At 36.5% G+C, this 19,739-nt stretch overlaps 3 protein-coding genes and 2 long non-coding RNA genes across 9 annotated transcripts; 2 read left to right on the top strand and 3 right to left on the bottom strand.

Annotated features, from left to right (window-relative positions):
* Nucleotides 1-780: 780 nt before the first annotated feature.
* LOC130512555 (uncharacterized) lies at nt 781-2,007 on the bottom strand. Its single transcript, XR_008946105.1, has 2 exons — nt 1,467-2,007; nt 781-1,386 (listed from the first exon to the last, which is right to left on the bottom strand). It is a non-coding gene; the product is annotated as an uncharacterized LOC130512555 (long non-coding RNA).
* Nucleotides 2,008-4,898: 2,891 nt separating this feature from the next.
* Nucleotides 4,899-7,413, top strand: LOC130512554 (serine/threonine-protein kinase STY13-like). The gene is made up of 6 exons (XM_057010654.1): nt 4,899-5,546; nt 5,804-5,925; nt 6,251-6,447; nt 6,552-6,726; nt 6,801-6,935; nt 7,040-7,413. Exons 1-6 carry the CDS (start codon nt 5,156-5,158, stop codon nt 7,244-7,246), a joined length of 1,227 nt encoding a protein of 408 aa, XP_056866634.1. The 5' UTR covers nt 4,899-5,155; the 3' UTR covers nt 7,247-7,413.
* A 159-nt stretch (nt 7,414-7,572) lies between these two features.
* Nucleotides 7,573-9,907, bottom strand: LOC108837641 (peptidyl-prolyl cis-trans isomerase CYP38, chloroplastic). The gene is made up of 7 exons (XM_057010653.1): nt 9,569-9,907; nt 9,104-9,439; nt 8,823-9,022; nt 8,433-8,668; nt 8,198-8,340; nt 8,044-8,115; nt 7,573-7,964 (listed from the first exon to the last, which is right to left on the bottom strand). The coding sequence occupies exons 1-7, from the start codon at nt 9,698-9,700 to the stop codon at nt 7,737-7,739; spliced, it is 1,347 nt and encodes a 448-aa protein (XP_056866633.1). The 5' UTR covers nt 9,701-9,907; the 3' UTR covers nt 7,573-7,736.
* Nucleotides 9,908-15,154: 5,247 nt separating this feature from the next.
* Nucleotides 15,155-17,074, top strand: LOC108859366 (homeobox-leucine zipper protein HAT5). Of its 3 annotated transcripts, none has more exons than XM_057011197.1 (4): nt 15,155-15,640; nt 15,762-15,898; nt 15,986-16,225; nt 16,592-17,074. In XM_057011197.1, the coding sequence occupies exons 1-4, from the start codon at nt 15,556-15,558 to the stop codon at nt 16,913-16,915; spliced, it is 786 nt and encodes a 261-aa protein (XP_056867177.1). In that variant the 5' UTR covers nt 15,155-15,555; the 3' UTR covers nt 16,916-17,074. The 3 variants fall into 3 exon arrangements, with proteins under 3 accessions (XP_056867177.1, XP_056867176.1, XP_056867175.1); XM_057011196.1 differs by having other exon boundaries at nt 15,759-15,898; XM_057011195.1 differs by having other exon boundaries at nt 15,750-15,898.
* Nucleotides 17,075-17,225: 151 nt separating this feature from the next.
* Nucleotides 17,226-19,707, bottom strand: LOC130512822 (uncharacterized). 3 transcript variants are annotated; one of them, XR_008946420.1, is made up of 3 exons: nt 18,915-19,635; nt 17,951-18,478; nt 17,226-17,817 (listed from the first exon to the last, which is right to left on the bottom strand). It is a non-coding gene; the product is annotated as an uncharacterized LOC130512822 (long non-coding RNA). The 3 variants fall into 3 exon arrangements; XR_008946419.1 differs by having other exon boundaries at nt 17,951-18,041; nt 18,128-19,623; XR_008946418.1 differs by having other exon boundaries at nt 17,951-19,707.
* Between the last annotated feature and the right edge of the window lie 32 nt (nt 19,708-19,739).

The following is a 19,739-nucleotide window of genomic DNA, read 5'->3' as shown; positions in this document are numbered from 1 at the left end:
TCCATCTTCTTGGTTGTTGTTGTTGTTATATGTGTGCACTTATTCTTTCTTAAGGTAAAAAAAAAAAAATCTAAGAACTCCATATTAGTAACACGATTATACATATAAATTATGATTAAAATCCTAAACTATTCAAAAAAAAAATTAAAAAAAACAATATTAATTTATTTCTAAAGATTCCAATGGTGGGTAACACCACTGGAGTTACTCTAAAGGCCATCTGCATTGGTAGTCTCTCATGGAGAGATCCTTAGGAAAACAAATAAAAAAATAAAAAATGTAGAGAGCGACGGAGGCTGAGATACAAACACGTTGTGCACATGTGTTAAGGATAGAGTTCATCCTTATCCTTTAACTTGGGCTTGGGCTGAATGTATTTAAGGTCTTGAATTGTTTGTAATTACCTTTTGGATTAAGATAATCCAATTTGGGTTGACAAACAAAAACAAAAGTTTCATGTGTTTCAGAAAAAAAAAAGTAAGGAACTTGTGGCAGCGTGAATTGTGATTTTTTGTCGTGGCGTGAATTGTGGTTGAATGTCACACTTTGTAATATTGTATTAATAACAGAAATAGTTGTGTTATATTATTCATGCTGCATAGAGTATTATTAATCAAAATATATATTTGGCATTTATGACTCTTCTGGCAGTATGGCCTACACAGCTCTCGAAGTTTCGAACTTTTAGATTTCACTTTCTCCACTTTTGAAGTTTTCAGGAAGCCCGTCAGATTTTCTACCTTCTTTCTATACACTAGCAGTTTTAATGCGTCGTGCACATAACTAATAATTTTATAAACTCTCGACAAAAATGCTCACTAAAATTAAAACTATTCATGTGGTCCACTATTCGAGGTGCTCTGCTTCTAGGAGAAAACCTCAGAAAAAAAAAATCATTTCAGATGTAAAATGTCCTAAATGCCAAGAAATAGAATCTCCAATGCATATCTTTTTCTTTTGCCTTTTCACGAAGCAGGTGTGGCTCAACATCCCCCTCAAATATGTAGTTCACATAGCTACTGATGACACTTTTGATGCAACAGTGGTTCGCTTCAGACAACAATCTGCCTTCCACCAAATGGTGTCCCTAATACCATCCTCCCTTAGATATGTTGGTCTCTACAGAAAGATCACAACTCTCTCATCTTCGAAGCAAAGACATCACAAACGGAAGAAGTAGCCACAAAGGGCTTAGCTTGGGCGAAGGAATGGAACCAAGCACAATAAAGCAAGACAACTGTGTGGATCACTCATTTACAACTGGATCTATCAGGATGTCGATCAACAGAGAACATGTGTAGTGTTTTCACAATATATATAACCGATGTGGCTTGGGATGCAGCGAGAAATAAGGCTGGACTAGCTTGGGTCTTCTCAAAAAAACAACTCCATCCAATAAGAAAGAGGAATGTGTTAATGTCAATAACTGTATAAGAAAAGGACTAGAACTGGCTGAAAGCACTTACCACTATAAATAAATTGGTCTGACAGAAAAATTCAAACCCCTCCTTTCCTTTTCGCGATAAATTCTCGAGTTCCCCAGAAATGCCTCTCTTTTCAGTCGAGTTGGATCAAGGGAACTCACCCTCAATCGAGACTCTATGGTATAGGATTTCGTCGACTCACCGCTGGTTGTTGAGGCCCTGGTGATTAGAGAAATCTTGTATATGACGGTAGATCAGGAGATCTCACATCTCCGAATCTAATGTTCATTGGAGCTATTATCAACAAGACACAAAAGAAGAATTTGTTGGAAATCACCGTGGATATTCAAGCTCTCTCTTATGTATTTGTTTTTATTGCGTTTTTCATATCTTCCGTAAATATAATCACGAAGCCGACCTTTTAGCAAAAACGGTCCTCAGAAACTCTCTAGTGTAGTGGGATGTTTTCGGACTGGGCCTACAACCTAGACCGAAATAATTTTCTTTGATTTTTAATTAAAATTTCCGTGACAAAAAAAAATTTAAATGTTTTGAACTCTAAGTTTGAAATATTTGTTTACTACTTAAGATAACTATGGTCTATTATTAGAATGATCCAAAAAAACTATGGTCTGTTACTAAATTATAAATACAAACTATGGAATGAATTGGAAATCCACTAATTTCATATAAATTAAAATATAATATATTTAAAATTATAAAGAAATTATTAGAAATACCATAAGTTAAATATCTTTCAAAAATATCATCAACAAAAAATATACTAATATTTGGATTAAAACTTTAATGATTATTGTTTAGGGTTTAGTATTAAGAGGTTGGAGTTAGGTTTATAAATGTTTTATAAATATTTAAAAAATTAGTTTAGTGTTGTTTTGTTACAAATTTAGAATATTTGTAAAAATAATTATTCGTTAATGGTAAATTAAATTTGGTATTAAATTTGTAGTAAAACTGAAAATTTCCCAAATTTATAATAGTTAATTTTCAACTAGTTTATGCTATATGATGCGTGTATTGCTGTCTGCACAGTGCACATACTTTTCAATATTTGGTCACATGAACTGAAGCCGAACAAAGATTTCACGTGCGTATCTATTCGAGCCATGAACTAGTTTTTATTTTATCTTTTTTTTTTGGAGCAAAGTTTTTATTTTATCTTTTGATCCGAAACAACTTGCAGACTGTACGCAATTATGCAATACTGGAAAATGTGAAATTTAATAAACAAAGCTAGATTTTGATGCTTATGTCCGGTCGTTTTCTTATCCGGTCCTAGCTAAATTGTTTCCCTGCTTGTACCTATCTAATCTTGTTTGGTTAAAAACCCATTTAATCTTCTTTCTTTTTTCTTCTGAAAAACAAAGAGAGTTAATTAACATAGGTTATTTTACATTTGATATGATCTAGTTTGTGTGATAAAATGATTAACGTATAGGTACGACATAAGATGATACGAAAGCTTCTTTTTTTCGAAACAAAAGAAGGAAGGAGCGAACTTTCAAAAAAAAAAAGAGCGTACTCTGCTTGGATAGTTCTATGTTTTATAGTTTCATATCTTTTAAACATTAAAATTTTAAACACTTACAGTTTAAAAATATGTTTAGATAGTTCTATGTTTTATAGTTTCATATATTTTTAAGATAATGGTGTGACTGGAAAAAATAAACTGTTTGTTTTATTTGATTATGTAAAAATAATAAGCAAATAAATTATTGATTTGTGTTTGCTAAATAAGACCGTTATCTAAATGTACATCATAGTAGTCATACTTTACATTATTTAGAAATGAATCGTATAAAAAATAATTTTTATGCATCAAATTTTCAAATAAATGTTTATTTTGTTTTTTCATTTGTTTATGTTCCCACAGAAAAAAAAATGTTTATTTTCATTAACACTGAGAAATATATGGAAATATTAAAACATATGACTGTCAAAAACATATGTTTATACTTTAATTTTTTAACATTATAAAATGATTCAAATGTTAGGTAACATTTTAATATGTAAAAAGTGTAAGATTCTCATAGTTTATTGATAAAACTCTTCAACCAATTAACATATTACATTTCATTTTAGTTCTGTTTTTGTTGTGATATAACTTCAATTGATAGATTGAAACTTTTGTTTCGTTTTGGCGATTTACTTTTTTCTTTGGGGATTAAGCTTCGCTTTATGCGATTTTTGTTGTGTATTTTTAAAACTGAGTTGGATTGTTCTTCAAGCTTTATCTTCTCCTTCTCTGTTTTTGAAACCAAATAAAGTTAACCTTTTCCTTTCACAACAAATTACAGATCCCGATCATTTGTGTTTGGGTTTCTCTTTCTCCAGCGATTTCACTTACTCTTTTCTAATTAGAGTCAATCTCTACTCTTTATATGGAACCCATGATAGGCTTTTAGTAGAGTTTCTTTGAGGAAGGGAAGATGTGTTGTTGGATTTGTTCTCGGTTGAATCTTATAGAAATTTAGATAAGTCGGCATCTCTTTGATGGTCCGACAAAAGTTTCTCACAGATCTTCTGAGTTCTCCCCGAGTTATCATCTATTGGAAGCTGAGGTTTTCAAGCATAAAACGTTGGTTTGAGTGAAAAATGGAGTTCAATTGGTATCAGATTTCAAGTCTTGAAGAGAAGAGATGGATAGGGGAACGATCAGGAACATCACCGACGGAGGAAACACATCGGCAAGCTCGTCGTTTCCGGTGAGATGATTATGCGTTTGGACACGTGTCTTCTTGAAGCATGAAAAACCAACAAGTGGAAGACACGAAGCAGCCACTGTTTCTCTATTTTGTTATAACGTTTATTAGGTTTTCTTTGGACTTTTGTATCTGATGCCAATTTGTAGTATGTGCTTACCGGACTTTCTAAATGAAATTCAGTTGACAGAAAAAAAATGGGAACTGGGAAAGTGGCAAAGTGACCATGAATCACATGATAGTTCATGATTATATATATATTTGATGTTAGATATTCTTAAATCATATCAGTTTTCAATATATATATATATTTTTTTTTTTTTTTTTTTAATTGTAAGTATAGCCAGTAGACTTAATGTGTTGAATAAGATTACAGCAGATTAGATTGAAGTAATCAAAGAGTTCTTAGGCTTTTTCACAATGGATATATATTAACTGTAATAAGTTTTTTTTTTGGTCTAAAACTGCTTATAAGTTTTAACATTAGTTTGATGGGAAATCGATCTCTTTAAATCTTTTTCACTTCATGTTATTCCTCGTAGTTTTTAGTTAGAAAAAAAATTAGTTTGATGAGATCGGTCCGGATAAATATAAGTGTTTTTTCGGTCAAACAAATACAGTATAAGAGTGCGTTTATCCATTAAAAATAATTGTGAGAAATGGAGCCGACACACGTCGAGCCTTAGCCTTTTGAGACACCCCATGTGGTCACGTGTAAACGTTTGTTTGTCTTAAAAGAAAGCTGAGTATGAAGTATTCAGAGAAGTCTCATCACAGATAAGAAGAGCGAATGCAAGAGAGAGTGATGAGTCTCTTCTTTAGTTGTTTGTTGCAATAAACACAAACACAACTTCCCCGTTTTCTACCTTTTTTGGTTCAACTCCTTAGCACTCGGATCATAATTCACAAACCCATGCATCCATGAAATACAATAAAATAATCTAAGCAAAAAAAAATAAAACAATTTTCGAATCTCTTGTAAACTAGGATTTGGTATTGCCGGAGAAAATGAAGGAGAAGGAGGAGAGTGGCGGAGGAGGATACGTGAGAGCGGATCAGATAGATTTAAAGAGTTTGGACGAGCAATTGCAGAGACACTTAAGCAGAGCACGGACGATGGAGAAGAGGAAGAGCTCGAGTGATGGTGAAGATAACGCTGATAATTATAAATATAACCAAAACAACTTTGGACATCGTCAGCTTGTGTTTCAGAGACCGCTTCTCGGTGTTGGTGGATATAATAACAACTACAACAACAATCACAAGTTAACCACAGAGGTGGGGAGGTCGAGGAGAGAGTGGGAGATTGATCCTTCGAAGCTTATTGTCAAAAGTGTGATTGCTAGAGGTACTTTCGGTACTGTTCACCGTGGTATCTATGATGGTCAAGATGTGGCCGGTACAACCTCTCTCTCTCTCTCTCTCTCTCGATTTATTTTTTATTCTATATATATATTTATTTCTCTTTTAGATTTATTAATCAAGCGATTAAGTAAATAAAACATGCACTAGTGTCATTGAAATTAAGCTCTGCAGTTCTTCCCCTCCCTTTTTCTTTATCACACAATTAAAATAGAAAAACAAAGAAATGAACTTATGTGTGAAATTAAATATCGGTAATAAATAAAGATATTATTATTAAATTAAAAAAAACAGTGAAACTACTAGACTGGGGAGAAGAGGGACACAGGTCAGACGCGGAGATAGCTTCGCTAAGAGCTGCTTTCACTCAAGAAGTTGCTGTTTGGCATAAGCTCGACCATCCTAATGTCACCAAGGTACCCACTTACCATCTTATGCCCTATATATGTCTCGTTATAGTGGTGGATACTTGAACAAATAATCCAATATCAAAACGGAAACTAATACTGAAACCGGAGCGTAATATCGAGTTGCTAATATATAGTCTTTCAATTTAACCGAATCCAAGTAAATATTCGTTCCAAGCTCCTACACCCACATGCACATCTATATATAAAGTAGGTATACGTTTATGTCTCTGTTTAATACTACAAAGTTACGTCAGCAATGAATTAAATTAAGATAGTAATAATTGGCGTGCGTAATTTGTTTTCTTTGTGTGTGAATGGAAATATGTAACAGTTCATAGGAGCGGCAATGGGGACATCGGAGCTGAGCATTCAGACGGAAAATGGTCACATGGGAATGCCGAGTAATGTTTGTTGCGTCGTCGTAGAGTATTGCCCCGGCGGTGCTCTAAAGTCTTTCCTCATCAGAAGTCGCCGCCGCAAACTCGCCTTCAAAGTCGTTATCCAACTCTCCCTTGATCTAGCTCGAGGGTATATTATATTACTATTACATAACATAAATTTGGTTTATGATTTTATTGCATAGTTAATATAATTCTCTTAAAATAATTTATTTATTTGATTATTATTACTAGGTTGAGTTACTTGCACTCGCAGAAGATAGTGCATAGAGACGTGAAAACGGAGAACATGCTTTTAGACAAGTCTCGCACGTTAAAGATTGCAGATTTTGGGGTGGCGCGTCTGGAGGCCTCCAACCCTAATGACATGACCGGTGAGACCGGAACCTTGGGCTACATGGCTCCGGAGGTATAATTATATCTTCATTTTATGATGTTATTAATATGATAGTGATGAACTAAATGAATTTTTTTTTTTAAAAGGTGTTGAATGGGAGTCCATACAACAGAAAGTGCGATGTGTACAGCTTCGGGATATGTCTTTGGGAAATATACTGCTGCGACATGCCTTATCCCGACCTCAGTTTTTCCGAAGTCACCTCCGCCGTCGTCCGCCAGGTCCTTTTAAATTACTTTTCTACCCTTTCCATAGTTCTTTTATTTTTTTCAATCATTTTATTATTATCTAAAAGAATACATTATGTATATTTGGTTTTAATTAGAATTTGAGACCGGAGATACCGAGATGTTGTCCGAGTGCGCTGGCGAACGTGATGAAGAGATGTTGGGATGCGAATCCGGATAAGCGGCCGGAGATGGAGGAAGCGGTGGCGATGTTAGAGGCTATCGATACTTCAAAGGGCGGAGGAATGATTCCTCCGGATCAACAACAAGGCTGTTTCTGTTTCCGGCGACACCGAGGCCCATGATATGATATGATATTATCATGTCACACGTCTCACTACTAGTATTAACTTTTCTTATTTTGAAACTAGAGAAATTTTCTTTTAATACAAGTTAGTTATTGGGTAATTTAGTTTATAGTATATGCCATATGGGATTTATTAATTTATATATAGCTAGTAAGCTGTGTGTATTGTTTTATTTCCCCCATTTTGGAGGATGAATGTCGTACATCGAACAATTTCATACGTTACATGCACACATGACACAAAACGTAACTACTAACAGTCTAACGTTAATTATACATAGGTAAACTAGTGCTCTTCCTTTGTTTGAACTTTGAAGTATAGTATGAACATATCAATAATTCGAAGCTTAAACGAAAAAAGAAAATAGACAAGTTACAATAGTATTCATAGGCGGAAAATACACATTTATAATTTCTCTCTCTCTCTCACAAAGATTAAAAAAAACTTGAACAGATAAAAAGGGAAATTAACGATAAAGTTTTGGCAACTATCCGGCGATTTTGTAACTGGGGTTGACGAGATTGTCTAAACCGGAGACAACTTGAATGGACTCAATGACATCACCGACTTTAAGATCAGCCAGAAAATCTTCATTCTGAGTAACGTAACCGAAGACAGCGTAACGACCGTCCAAGATGTTGGAATTGCTTGGGGTCAGCTCACTCTCTTTCAGCAGCCAAAACACTTGGCTCGATCCCGAGTCATTCTCAAACTCCTGTTTTTCATTACATATAATTAGAATATAGAATATATATATAAATATTCAAATGTGAAGGAAGAGAAAGAAGTCTGACTTCTCTAGCCATAGCCATTGTTCCAAATGCGTTGAAAGGAAGCATAACCTGAGCCTTGTACAGACCCAATTCCTGTCCAACCATATGAACAAATGTTAAAATTACTATTATTGTGAATATGAGTATATACATGTTTGGGAGAAGGGTGAGGTACTTCAAGGGTAGAGCCGTAAAAAGGAGTCTTCTTGCCAGCCACCATAATCTCAAGAGGAACAGTCCTCACTTTCTCAGTGCTTGGATCTATAAATCCTTCCGCAGGACCCTCTGGATCTCCCGTTTGTACCACAAACCCATCAGCTGCCCAAATAAATAAATAAATAAACATACGTTGATCAACAAACATTTCCCATATATACATATTTGTGAGGTAGGCAAGATTGATGTCTTACATCTCTGGATCTCCATGCCATCGTAGAAATGGCGCTCCACCAAGTCGACAAAGTTCCCGGCGGTAACAGGGGCGTTGTAACCATCGAGGACAATACGGAAGACACAATCCTGGAGGTTAGGGTTGTCCTTGATCTTGACTTTCATGTCGAGAGTGGCTCTTCCTTTGAGAAGAGGCATGTTACGGTACTCATCAGGGACTTGATAAGGGAAGCCATCGACCATATCCTCTTCAATTCTGCAGAGAGCGCGACAGGACAGGAAGATCTCAGCTGCAGTCAATGAAGAAGGAAGGGTCTAAATGAGAGCCAAAATAAACCCCCCCCCCCCCCCCTTTTTTTACTAATATCCAAAACCACCATTGATTTGGCTTTGACTTAAAATTCTCTCACCCGCCAACAAATTGGAGAATCTCTTTCTGTTTAGGAGAAACCGCATCTCTCTTCCGATCTTCCACAATCTGAAGCATGTCTTGCATACCAGCTTCCAACTGTTGAATCAGTTGGTTACCGTGATCCTTCTTGGAGTCAGCAAAACCAGACACAATCATGCTTTTCCCTTGCTGAAGTGATCTATTTGCTTGCCTCACATTCTACAGAAGAAAAAAAGAGGCAAAATCACTGATGGTATGTTTTATCAGAAAATATAAAGTAAAAAAAGAGGGGGTACCGACACGTTCAACAGAATCGAGGGCCTTGAGGCCAGAAATCTTGAGGCTGTCAGTGATATCCTCGAGAGGCTTCTGAACTTCTCTGATGGCTTTGTTGTCGATAGGCAATGCATATCTCAACAGAGCTCCTGGGTCCTTGATGGGAGGCCCTGATATCAACACCGACACCTCTGGAATCGCTGGGTTTGCTACGGCGTAAGCAGCAGCAGCAGCAGCAGCAGCAGCAGCGGCATTGGCATTGGCATAGGGAGGGGAAGCAATGGAAGGGACTACTCCTCCAGCTATCAAACCCAACGATAAAGCTAATGAAATCGCAGTTTCTCTCAATAATCTCCCTCTCTGCGCACCCACCACCACAATCACAATCACAATCACAATGATGATGATGATGATGATTTTGAATCAAAGTTTGACAGTGAATTCCCAAAAACCCATAGGATTGACAAAAAAAAAGGGAAGAAAGAGAACCTGCTGCTGAATGTCGCCTGAGGAACAACAACGAACAACTCCGATGCGTTTTTTGGAGTCATAAGACTCGATTCTCCTTCTCGACGCATTCACCAAACTAAACGTAGGCAGTGAGGCTAACGATGCCGCCATTTCCAGATTTTATTTTTTAAAAATATAAAGGGTTTGAAGAGAGGCAGATAATGATTTTCAGTGACAGCCCTGATGAATCATCGACATTTGATATTGTGAACTTTTTGTTCTCTAGTAGTAGTTAGTAAAGTATGTAATGATTTTTTTGATATAAGAGAAGGAAGGAGATGGAAAGAGGATAAGGGGTTTATGACTCTCACTTCTCCGGATAAGATTTCTTCTTTTCTTTCCTTTCCTTTTATCGTCAATATGGGCCTTTTGTTGGCCCTTTTTATCTGCTCCCTTATTTATATACTAAGCACATCCATCCTTTTTTTATTATTTTTTTGCCTCTTATATTTTCACAAGTTTATAACCTTCATAACCCCAAATCATTAGAAAAAAAAAAAACTGAAGGAAGATATTGCTCTCATATTTTTAGTTTTCTTTGCAAGTTCAGATTCTAAAGCTTTCTGCAACTTTATCTATTACGGGATGGCTCTCGACTCTCTGCCTCTCTCCTTGCGTCTGAGCATATTAATTAATGAATATCTTTTAATTAGGTCAACCCAACCGAAATTAGTTTCTTTCTATTATCCTACGTCAGGGAACTGATTATGTAGCTACTATATCCCGTCATCCTATAGTACGCTATATTTTTATAAGTTGATCATACTCTTTAACTTAGAAGACGCATCCTCCGTTCTTCTTCCTTTTCTATTACAAAACCAAACACACATCAGCTTTCCCACTATAATTAAATAAAACAAAGCCCATGCTTAATCATATAATTTGTCATTCTAAAAAATAACTGGTTCTTTATCAAACAACAATATATTAACTCCGGTATCATTATAAAACTAACAACTAATACATGCTCTAGTTCAAAAATGTTACGTATCGATCGTACATACATGGATCGTGTTGTCATGTACTGTTGTACTATATGACCATGTATATATTTATAATTTTTTTTTTTTTTTTTTCCATCAAGTTTAATTTAATTAAAAGGGGACAAGGTCCGATAAGTAATCATACAAGCTCGAGACCCAGATCACAACAAACTTAAACAAAAGATAAAATGGGCTGACGGCCCAACACAAGGGCAATAGAGCAAACCCTAGACACACGACACGCAAGACTGCCTCAACCTGTCGGACTCGCTGAAACCTTCACAGCGCCGCAACGGCGAAGAGCGCAGCCCCTACCTTAACACTTCAGACACCGGTGGTCCTCCACAGAAATCATCTATCGGACTAACCGAGATCTCATCCGAACCACCAACTCACCCCCTCGAAACTAAATCCCGAGAACACCAACTCGACTTTATTCTCTTGTCGTCATCACTATCCACGGAGAGCTTCATCATCTCTTTGGAACTCATCCTATCTGACCCAAATTAAACCCAAAACGACAAGACAAGCTACCCTCGTTTCGCCGGAGCTTATAATCCCTTCAAGCCTCCACCGAAACCAAATTAATCACTTCTTCACCTTCCTGATACCTTGTCGGAGAACTTCCTCCCTCTATTAAGATCTCATCCAACGGCGAAGCTTCATACCCTTGTACATCTATAACCGAAAACATCTCCCGAACCATGAAACAAATTCAAACTTGAACAAACAAACAAAACCGAGAACCTGAAACCGGCGACGTAAGGCTGACGTAGCCCTCACTTCCCGGAAGCTTGAACTGACGACGGCGAAGTTGACGGAACTTCCGCCTCTCAGCGACTAAGACCGGCGGCGACGGAGCTGTTGTAGCCTCCCCCTCCCGGAAGATCAAACAAACGATCGTCTTCACCGCTCGATACCTTCTAGCCTCCGTGTCTTTACTCCAAAACAGAAACACCGCAGGTGATGGCTGGCCAGAACTCAGACAAGACGGATGCCGTAGAATGCGAGGATGAGACACATGCGGAAGCTTTAGCTTAAAGATGACGGTCTCCGGCGACGGCACGGACGCTCACGCGCCGGCCGTACGCCGAAGATCTACTTTCTCTCTTCTCTCTACTTTCTCTCTTCTCTCTCCTCTTTTCTATATTTATAATTTATTTATACATATCTTTCCCTTCTCTTTATAAATATGTGTGTAAACGTGTGTGGCTTGAGATGAAAAGTTGAATTACACACTATTCGCATACAGCGAAATGTGAAAACCCATAACCATAATTAATGGACCTTCTCAGACGAAAAGACTGAATATACTTGTTTTATATATTTAATATTATATCCTCTCGCTTTCTGAAGATGACATTTTGGCCCTGAAAGAGAAAGCTATAATATGAATATTGAATACCATGAGTGACAGATTGTAACGATTCCGATTAAAGTTTTCTTTTTAATATATCTTTTACTTTATTTGTTATTTGTTTTATCAAATTTTAATATGAAGAAAGAAATAGATAGTGGAGGAAACTATTGGAACTAGAATTGTGCTAAAACCTTTATAGATTGATCGTCTTTTCACAGAACCACACACATGGCGATGATCGACAGTAATCCACTACAAATACTTCTGTCCTAAAGTCTCAGGTGTTAGTTACAAAAAAAAAAAAAAAAAAAGTCTCAGGTGTTTTGATTCTTTTTTTTTCTTTTCTTTTTTTTTTCTCTATAAGACCATCTTTTCCAAAATAAATTTGTTTTGTTTTTACGCTGAAATAGAAAAATAAATAGTTTCAATTTTCATTGGATATTCTCGAAGAAATGAAAGAAAAAAAGTTATTCATAGACGAACCATTACTACAAGAGATCTCTACTACAAAATTGATGTATTGAGTTTTCCTCCAATATATATTCTTGTTTTATGGTCTATATAATTTTCTTTTTTGAAATAATGGTCTATATAATTTTACTTGGACTATTTATGCTAATCATCTTTTCAGTAAAGCAAACAAAAGGGAGATAAAAGAAAAAGTCCCCTATTTTTGGAAATACAGAAAGGAAAAACTTAGAAGACACTATCCAACGAAAAAGATGCCAACCCTATTCATGGCCTCTTAACTTAGTTGTGAAGAAAAAATAAAAAGGAAAATCGATCATTATTTGTGTTCTTTTAATAATAATATAATACTTTTATATATGAGTAAAAGAATGTATGAAATCTATATCTCATCTTTGAATCCTTCAATGAAAAATGAACTGTTAGTGTTAAAAATAGAGTAATAGAAAGTACGAAGAATTTACAATAATAGTTTCATGTGACTTTTATAATAGATTGTTTTTAGTTAGCAAAAATGATTTTGGAATCAGAAAAATGTTCTATTTTCCAACTTGTTTAGAAAATTTAAAGATTACACAAAAGTTTCAGCACTTTGAAAATTCCCAAAATTAAACATATATCTGTCTCAAACTCAAAACACAAAAGAAAATATAGTTTAACACGAAATGTTTGAAATCAATCAACCTATTTTCATATAGAGGCATAAATTCTTTTTTAGGTTAGCAAAGTTTTAATCTAATTTTTTTATATTGATGAAAAAGTATATATATAAATTATTAATGATTTCTGTATCAAATATACATTCCACATTATTCCATTATTTGTTAGTTGTACCTTTCAAAGATTCTAATATCTAAAAAATATTTGGGTAACATATAATATTATAAGTTTGAATAACTAACAGTATACCGAATACGATTTTGTCCATTATATAGCTTGTTTGATGTGTTGTTGTAAGACTGTTATCTTCTGAAACTGACGAGAAGTGAGAAACCCCATTCTTCGTAGATTGGCAAATTCGTTATCCTTTAAAGCTAAGGTTTTTCGCCTCTTTGGGTGCTGGAAGATATTTCTTTATCGGTAAGGTCCATGGATTTCCAACTGGCTAACACATGGAACGAGACTATATTGTTAGTGTGTTAGGTCTCACATCGGTAATTTCAGAGTTATTCAAATAATATATAATAAGCATGAACCAATTCATCTATTGTCTTGAAATTTTGGGTTGGAAGTAGTATCAGAGCATGTTTCGGTCGTTGGGGACACTCCATAGATGTAGTCCCATAAAAACTTCATGCTTCAGATGGTCATGCCTGAGCGTGAAAAATGAGTGTTAGTGTGTTAGGTCCCACATCGGTAATATCAAAATTATTCAAGTAATATATAATACACATAAGCCAATTCACCTATTGCTTTAAGATTTTGGATTAAAAACTCATAGCTATCATATATCGTAGCCTACGGTTTGTAGCTGATCATATTAATTTTCTCCATCATTATATCTTGAAAATGTAAATATAAATACACATTTGAAGGAGTCAATACGGCTATATATGGAATTTCTAACCATAACAAGAGAAAGCAAATGGCATATATTATGAAGCTCATATTACATTAACCTAACTAGCCATTATAAACTTGAAAGGCTTTGTTCTTCGTTAGCTATACATGCATGCATATTAAGAAAAGCCATACCCATTTATATATGCAACCATGTATATTAATAAAGTCGTACAAGCATGTTCATATAGAGAGAGAGCAATTGCATTTTGGAAAGCTGAAGAGTCAAGAAGAAAATAATGAAAATGAAGGAGGAATATAAAATTAATGTACATAAGTTTGAGTAGTATATACTTATGTCAAATATAAACCATCACACAGTACGTTCCATCATTGAAAACAAGACCTCGTAATAGCTTCTTTTTTTTTAACGAGGGAGAATCTTCAAAACGAAAGAAATTATGGAAAACAAAAGAGGGACTCGTGTAGTCGTGTAATACAATAAGCTAAAATGCATTTGTTAAATAAAAGCGAGATCCTATATTTAGTTAAAAATAATGGCATGTGGCCGGCCATAAGCAGTTCCATTGCACCTAGCCTGTTTGTTTCTTTTCCGTAAGGTGTGACATGAAATCGATAGTCGCCAAAATATTGGCTGTAAATTGCCTACCTTTTCTTTTGCTTCGTAAATTCATTTTGAACCTTAACTTGACTTGACCTTAACTGTAATATAAGTCTCAATATTGGAAAGTAATACACAGAAAAGGTCAGAAAGATTATAAAAAGAAAAAGGAGTGACGATTAACTACTGAATTTTATAAGGAATGGGATGATACTACGACAAGGCGGTGAAAAAAAATGAAAAGACACAGGATGACGAGGAGCGTTAGATGTCTGCGGATGAAGCGCAGATACGACACTGACCCGACCGTGGAGCATGCACCCTATGTGACACACACACTCTGGCCGAACCACCAACAGGCCACAGCTGAATATATATATATTTTAAAAAGGTCTCTCTCTATTCAGATCCAACGGCGAAGATGGGTTGCGGAATCCACTACGCTAAAGAAAGTGGACCCCACAAAAGCTTAGAAAGTCCACTTCAAAATGATAAAAAATCCAATGGCAATGAATTACCAGAAATACCCCGCGGTGAGTTTGAAAATACAGAGCTTTGGTTCTCAAAGAGGGTACGAGAGTAATTTAACAAGGACGCATATTGTAGTGTATAAAAAGAGCGCGCTTCTTGAAGCTCTGAGCTATAGGCTAAGGGGAAAACTCTCTCTCTCTTTCTATTTCTTAATCTTTCTGCAATTTGAATTGCGTCCTTGGATAAACTAAGATGATGATGATCCGATAATTAAAAAAAAATCGAAATAAAGAAAACAAAGTCTTGTCTTTTTTTGGTTGAATAGATCTGTGGTTCCCTCTGGTACAGGAGGGGGTATTGCGGTTGATGATGGGATTTTGCATGTGTCAGTTGGAGTGTCCGGCAAGATTAGTGTGGAGTACTAGCTTCTTCCGCCATAAGTTTATCATCTTCTAATATTCCCCTTTCTCTTCCATCTCTCTCTTTTTACTTTCAACCCCAATCCTCTCTCTGTTTCTTAAGTTTCTTCTTCCTTCTTCTTCTGCTGGTAAAATCGAATCGAATGGAATCCAATAAGTTTTTCTTCAATCCGTCTACTTCTCATGGCAACATGTTCTTCCTCACTAATCTCAATCCAGTCGTCCAAGGTTTTTTTTTCATTTTTTCTCACTCTTAATTCTCTGTTTTATGGAACTTTGACTTTTGGTTTTAGTCTGGAAGCTAAGAACTATTAACTTATTTGTCTGTGATTGGGAGGGAATGAAGCAGGATCGATGATAAACATGGAGGAGGAATCATCGAAACGAAGACCCTTCTTTTGCTCTCCTGATGATCTTCTCTACGACGACGTTGACTATTACGACGACCAAACACCCGACAAAAAGCGTCGCCTTACTCATGAACAGGTAGATTTCTTCACTCTTGTCTTTTTTTTTTCTAACCCGAGTCTTCTTTAATTAGAAATAATTAGTATTAATGATTTCTTCGATCAGGTGCATCTGCTGGAGAAAAGCTTCGAGACGGAGAACAAGCTGGAGCCAGAGCGCAAGACTCAGCTTGCTAAGAAGCTTGGTCTTCAGCCTCGTCAAGTTTCTGTCTGGTTTCAAAACCGCCGCGCTCGTTGGAAAACAAAGCAGCTCGAGAGAGACTTCAATCTCCTCAAGTCCTCTTACGACCAACTCCTCTCTAACTACGACTCCATCCTCAAGGACAACCATCATCTCAGATCCCAGGTCTTTCTATTTACCATAATAATCGTGTTAGAATTTATGCTCTTTTTTTTTGCTGATTAGTGAATCTATATTTATGCCTTATTGGTCCAAAGGAGCAAAAGCATCAAGTGAAAAAGGAAATATGCTTTTTCCTCTACTTTTATTTTATTTTTACCTAATACAATCAGAAAGAGCATAATAATAGTATTAACTAAAAAAAGAAACAAGATTGGGAATCAAATCAATCAACAAATTTACTTTTAATATCTTCTTCTTCTTCTTATGGGAGGGGATGGTTTGGTTTGCTTGTGTGTCGACTGACTGTTGTGATTTTTACCTTTTATTAAAAAGTACTTTGTAAGAGTCTTTTATCTCATACTTCCACAGGTGACTTCCCTCGCCGGCAAGGTCCAAGCCAAAGAAGAGACAGCTACTGGTCAGGTGCCAGAACCAAACCAGCTCGATCCGGTGAACATGAACCCGGCAATCAAAACAGAGGACCGGTTAAGTTCAGGGAGTGCGGTACTAGACGAAGACGCACCTCATCAACTAAGAGACAGCTGTGACTCTTACTTCCCAAGCATTGTACCCATCCACCACCACTCGGGGCAAGACACCAACAACAACAACGGCTGTGGTAATGACACGGGCTGTTTCGCTGACGTCTTTGTGCAAGGTGAATCATTTGGATTATGGGGCTGCTGGACTTGAAACTTCAAAAGCCAATCCTTATATTTATATAATGTTTTATGTGCGTTTGTTTATCAAGTACAGTCTATGTTGACGTAACCCTCTGCATAAATTTGTGGACTAATTCCGCAATTCCACACGGTATTTTATCGGTTATATATTTTATGTTTTTTATGAACACAGGATTCAGTCTATTTTTCTAATTTTATGAAGCAAAAATCATATGGTTGGATAAATTCACTGGCTTCTGTACCCTCTACTGAAACCACTACCAAGAGGAAGATTGAAGCACTCTCACCATTTTATGAAGTCTGAGACTGAGATTTATAAAGAATCCAAGTTTCAGTTCTACCATCTAAGGAGCGGCTTTAATACTAAATTAATTCCATCCACATTAGTTAGTCTTCTATATACATCTCTGCGTACACAATTCTCTCCTACTTGTTAAACCGGACTTCTCTTTGATGAACCACCAACCCAGTTCTCAACATCCGGGTAGTTACAGGTCCGCTTAACACTGCCCAACGCATTGGCTCCCGCTTAGTTAAAAAAAAAAAACACCCCATTCTTTCCATGTGCTTGCCGGCTGAAAGCTTTCCTACTTGTGAAGTAAATTTGTTATGATCCCTCTGGTTCTTTCCTCTTTTTTACCAGATCTTCTGTTTGCTCTGCTGCTCCTTTCTTGTGTATCTGAAACAGGTTGTGACTTTTGCTCCGCTAAGGGCTTTGTCTCATCCATAGGATCTGATTGAGTTACGGTTTTATCGTACATAATAGCTGCATCCAGGGAGAAGAGACGGACGGATAACCCTGAGAGAGTTGAGATTTTAGCAGCCGCTGAAAGAGAAGACCAGTACCACCATTCGTTTTTTTAAGTACTCTGTCTTAACCATGTCTTCTACCACTATTGTTGCCTGAACCAACTGAAACAGAACATCAAAGGCATAGATAGACCATTAGAAATCCCAGCTTATGATGCTGTATTAGATTAGAGAGGTGAAAGAGTTGTATTTGAGAAATAAACCCACTCCACACAGCAGCCTTTTAACCCACTACCTGAAGTGTTTTCTTCTTCTTTTGCTCTGAGAAGTCAAAATCCACTCCACTCGCTTTATTCCGCGGACCGCCAAAATCATTTGTGACAAATCTGTCCAAACACATGCTAGACTCAGAATTCAAGTCTTCCCCATTGGCTTCAGAACCAGTAAAAAATCACCTGACCCCCTGAATTACCACTATCTAGCTTACTGGAAGTGGCAGATATGAGCATTGAGTCGTTAAGATGAGTCCGGATGCATTGCCTTTATATACTTGTTTACTGATGGAATGCTCCAATATCTTCTTTGCCCAGTCTGGTGGATTTCTCTCTAAAGCCTCGTAGACACACTTACCTGATTCTAGTCCCAACATTTGTTGGAAGTTTTCTCACAGGTTCCAGTACCAGTGCCCACTCTGGAATATCACCATTTTGCAAGCGTTTGTCTCAGTAGCATCAAGGTCGTCAGAATCATCATCTTCCACATAAATAACATCATTTTCTCTTGTCAAAGAACCAAATATTTTTTTAGAAGCCTCTGCAAGTAACTGAAGATAAAGAGTTAATATCTACACGCAAATCCAATGATCATTCTCTAGGAACTTAAGTATTCTAACACTTGTTCTATAACAATCAAAGATTTATTGCCCAAAGATAATACTCATTTAATAACACAGAATCGATTCTACAGACTGTGTAATAAACGAGGACCTTTCCAGGTAATTCAAGAGTATCAGAAAAAATGTCAAAAAATATAGAGGTGAAGAGTAACTTAACTACTCTACGAATGGAACATAGCTTCAAATAAGCTTGAGAAAGATCAACCTGACTAAATTGGTGGAAGGTTTATGATAAAACACTGGAAGGAAAAGAATAACAGCACATAGGTGGCCCGGAAAGGAGCTAAATTTGTGATCCCGTCATCCAGTAATACAAGCAAGACACTGTAACCCAGGAAATAAAAGGAAAATAACAAAAACATACCATTGAATCGGCTTCCATCCCAGCCACTCCTGTTAGTGAACCACAAAGCAAACCACCATCCATTGATAAAAGAGACAAGACGTACCTACGGGCCAATTCAGGCCAAGTGAGCTCTGTTTCGTTAACAGGAAGCATATGCAGATTATTTCTTTTATCAGAAAGTGTACTGTCATCCTTTTTCCGTCCTCGTTTGGATCAACAAATGTAGCTAGCTTGGGATTGCAGCTCACATATTAGCACTTGCAGAAGCGAAATGTGAGTCCTTGTTAGAAGCACGGCCAACGAGAGGAATACGAAATGTTTTTAACTCCGTAGAATCTCCTACTTTTGTCTCCTTTAGTACAGAAGCAGAGGTATTTTCCGAAGAAAAGAGGTTGACTTTAGTACAGGAGCAGGGTCGGGATTATCGTGAATGGACCTAACAACTTCAACAACAACAGGCTCCTAGTCAGAGGTGCAACCAGCGCCGATGAGCGATGATGATGATGATCTTCGGAGGTCGTAGTAAGTTCCATTTCAGGTTAATTGGAATCGAGCAAGCATTACATTACTCTCGCATTCAACACCAAGCAAATAAGCGAGAAACTGAGCCAAGAAGAAGAAGAGCTCTCTGCTCTGCTCTGCTCTGCTCTGCTCTGCTCTGCTCTGCTCCCTTTTTCTTTAATTAGCTTTTTTTAGAGAGAAAAAGAGAAAGAAAAAAAAACGTGAATTATCTTAGCTTTTAAAATTTCTTTTTGTTTTCTAATGATGGGATTAGATTAGGGTTAACTTTATTCTACGGAATCACATGATAGCAAGGAGGCATGAATTGTCCTGCATACTCAA

The sequence above is a fragment of the Raphanus sativus genome, chromosome 5, assembly GCF_000801105.2.
Source record: "Raphanus sativus cultivar WK10039 chromosome 5, ASM80110v3, whole genome shotgun sequence".
NCBI lineage: Eukaryota > Viridiplantae > Streptophyta > Magnoliopsida > Brassicales > Brassicaceae > Raphanus > Raphanus sativus.
This window is presented reverse-complemented; position numbering and strand designations above follow the sequence as displayed.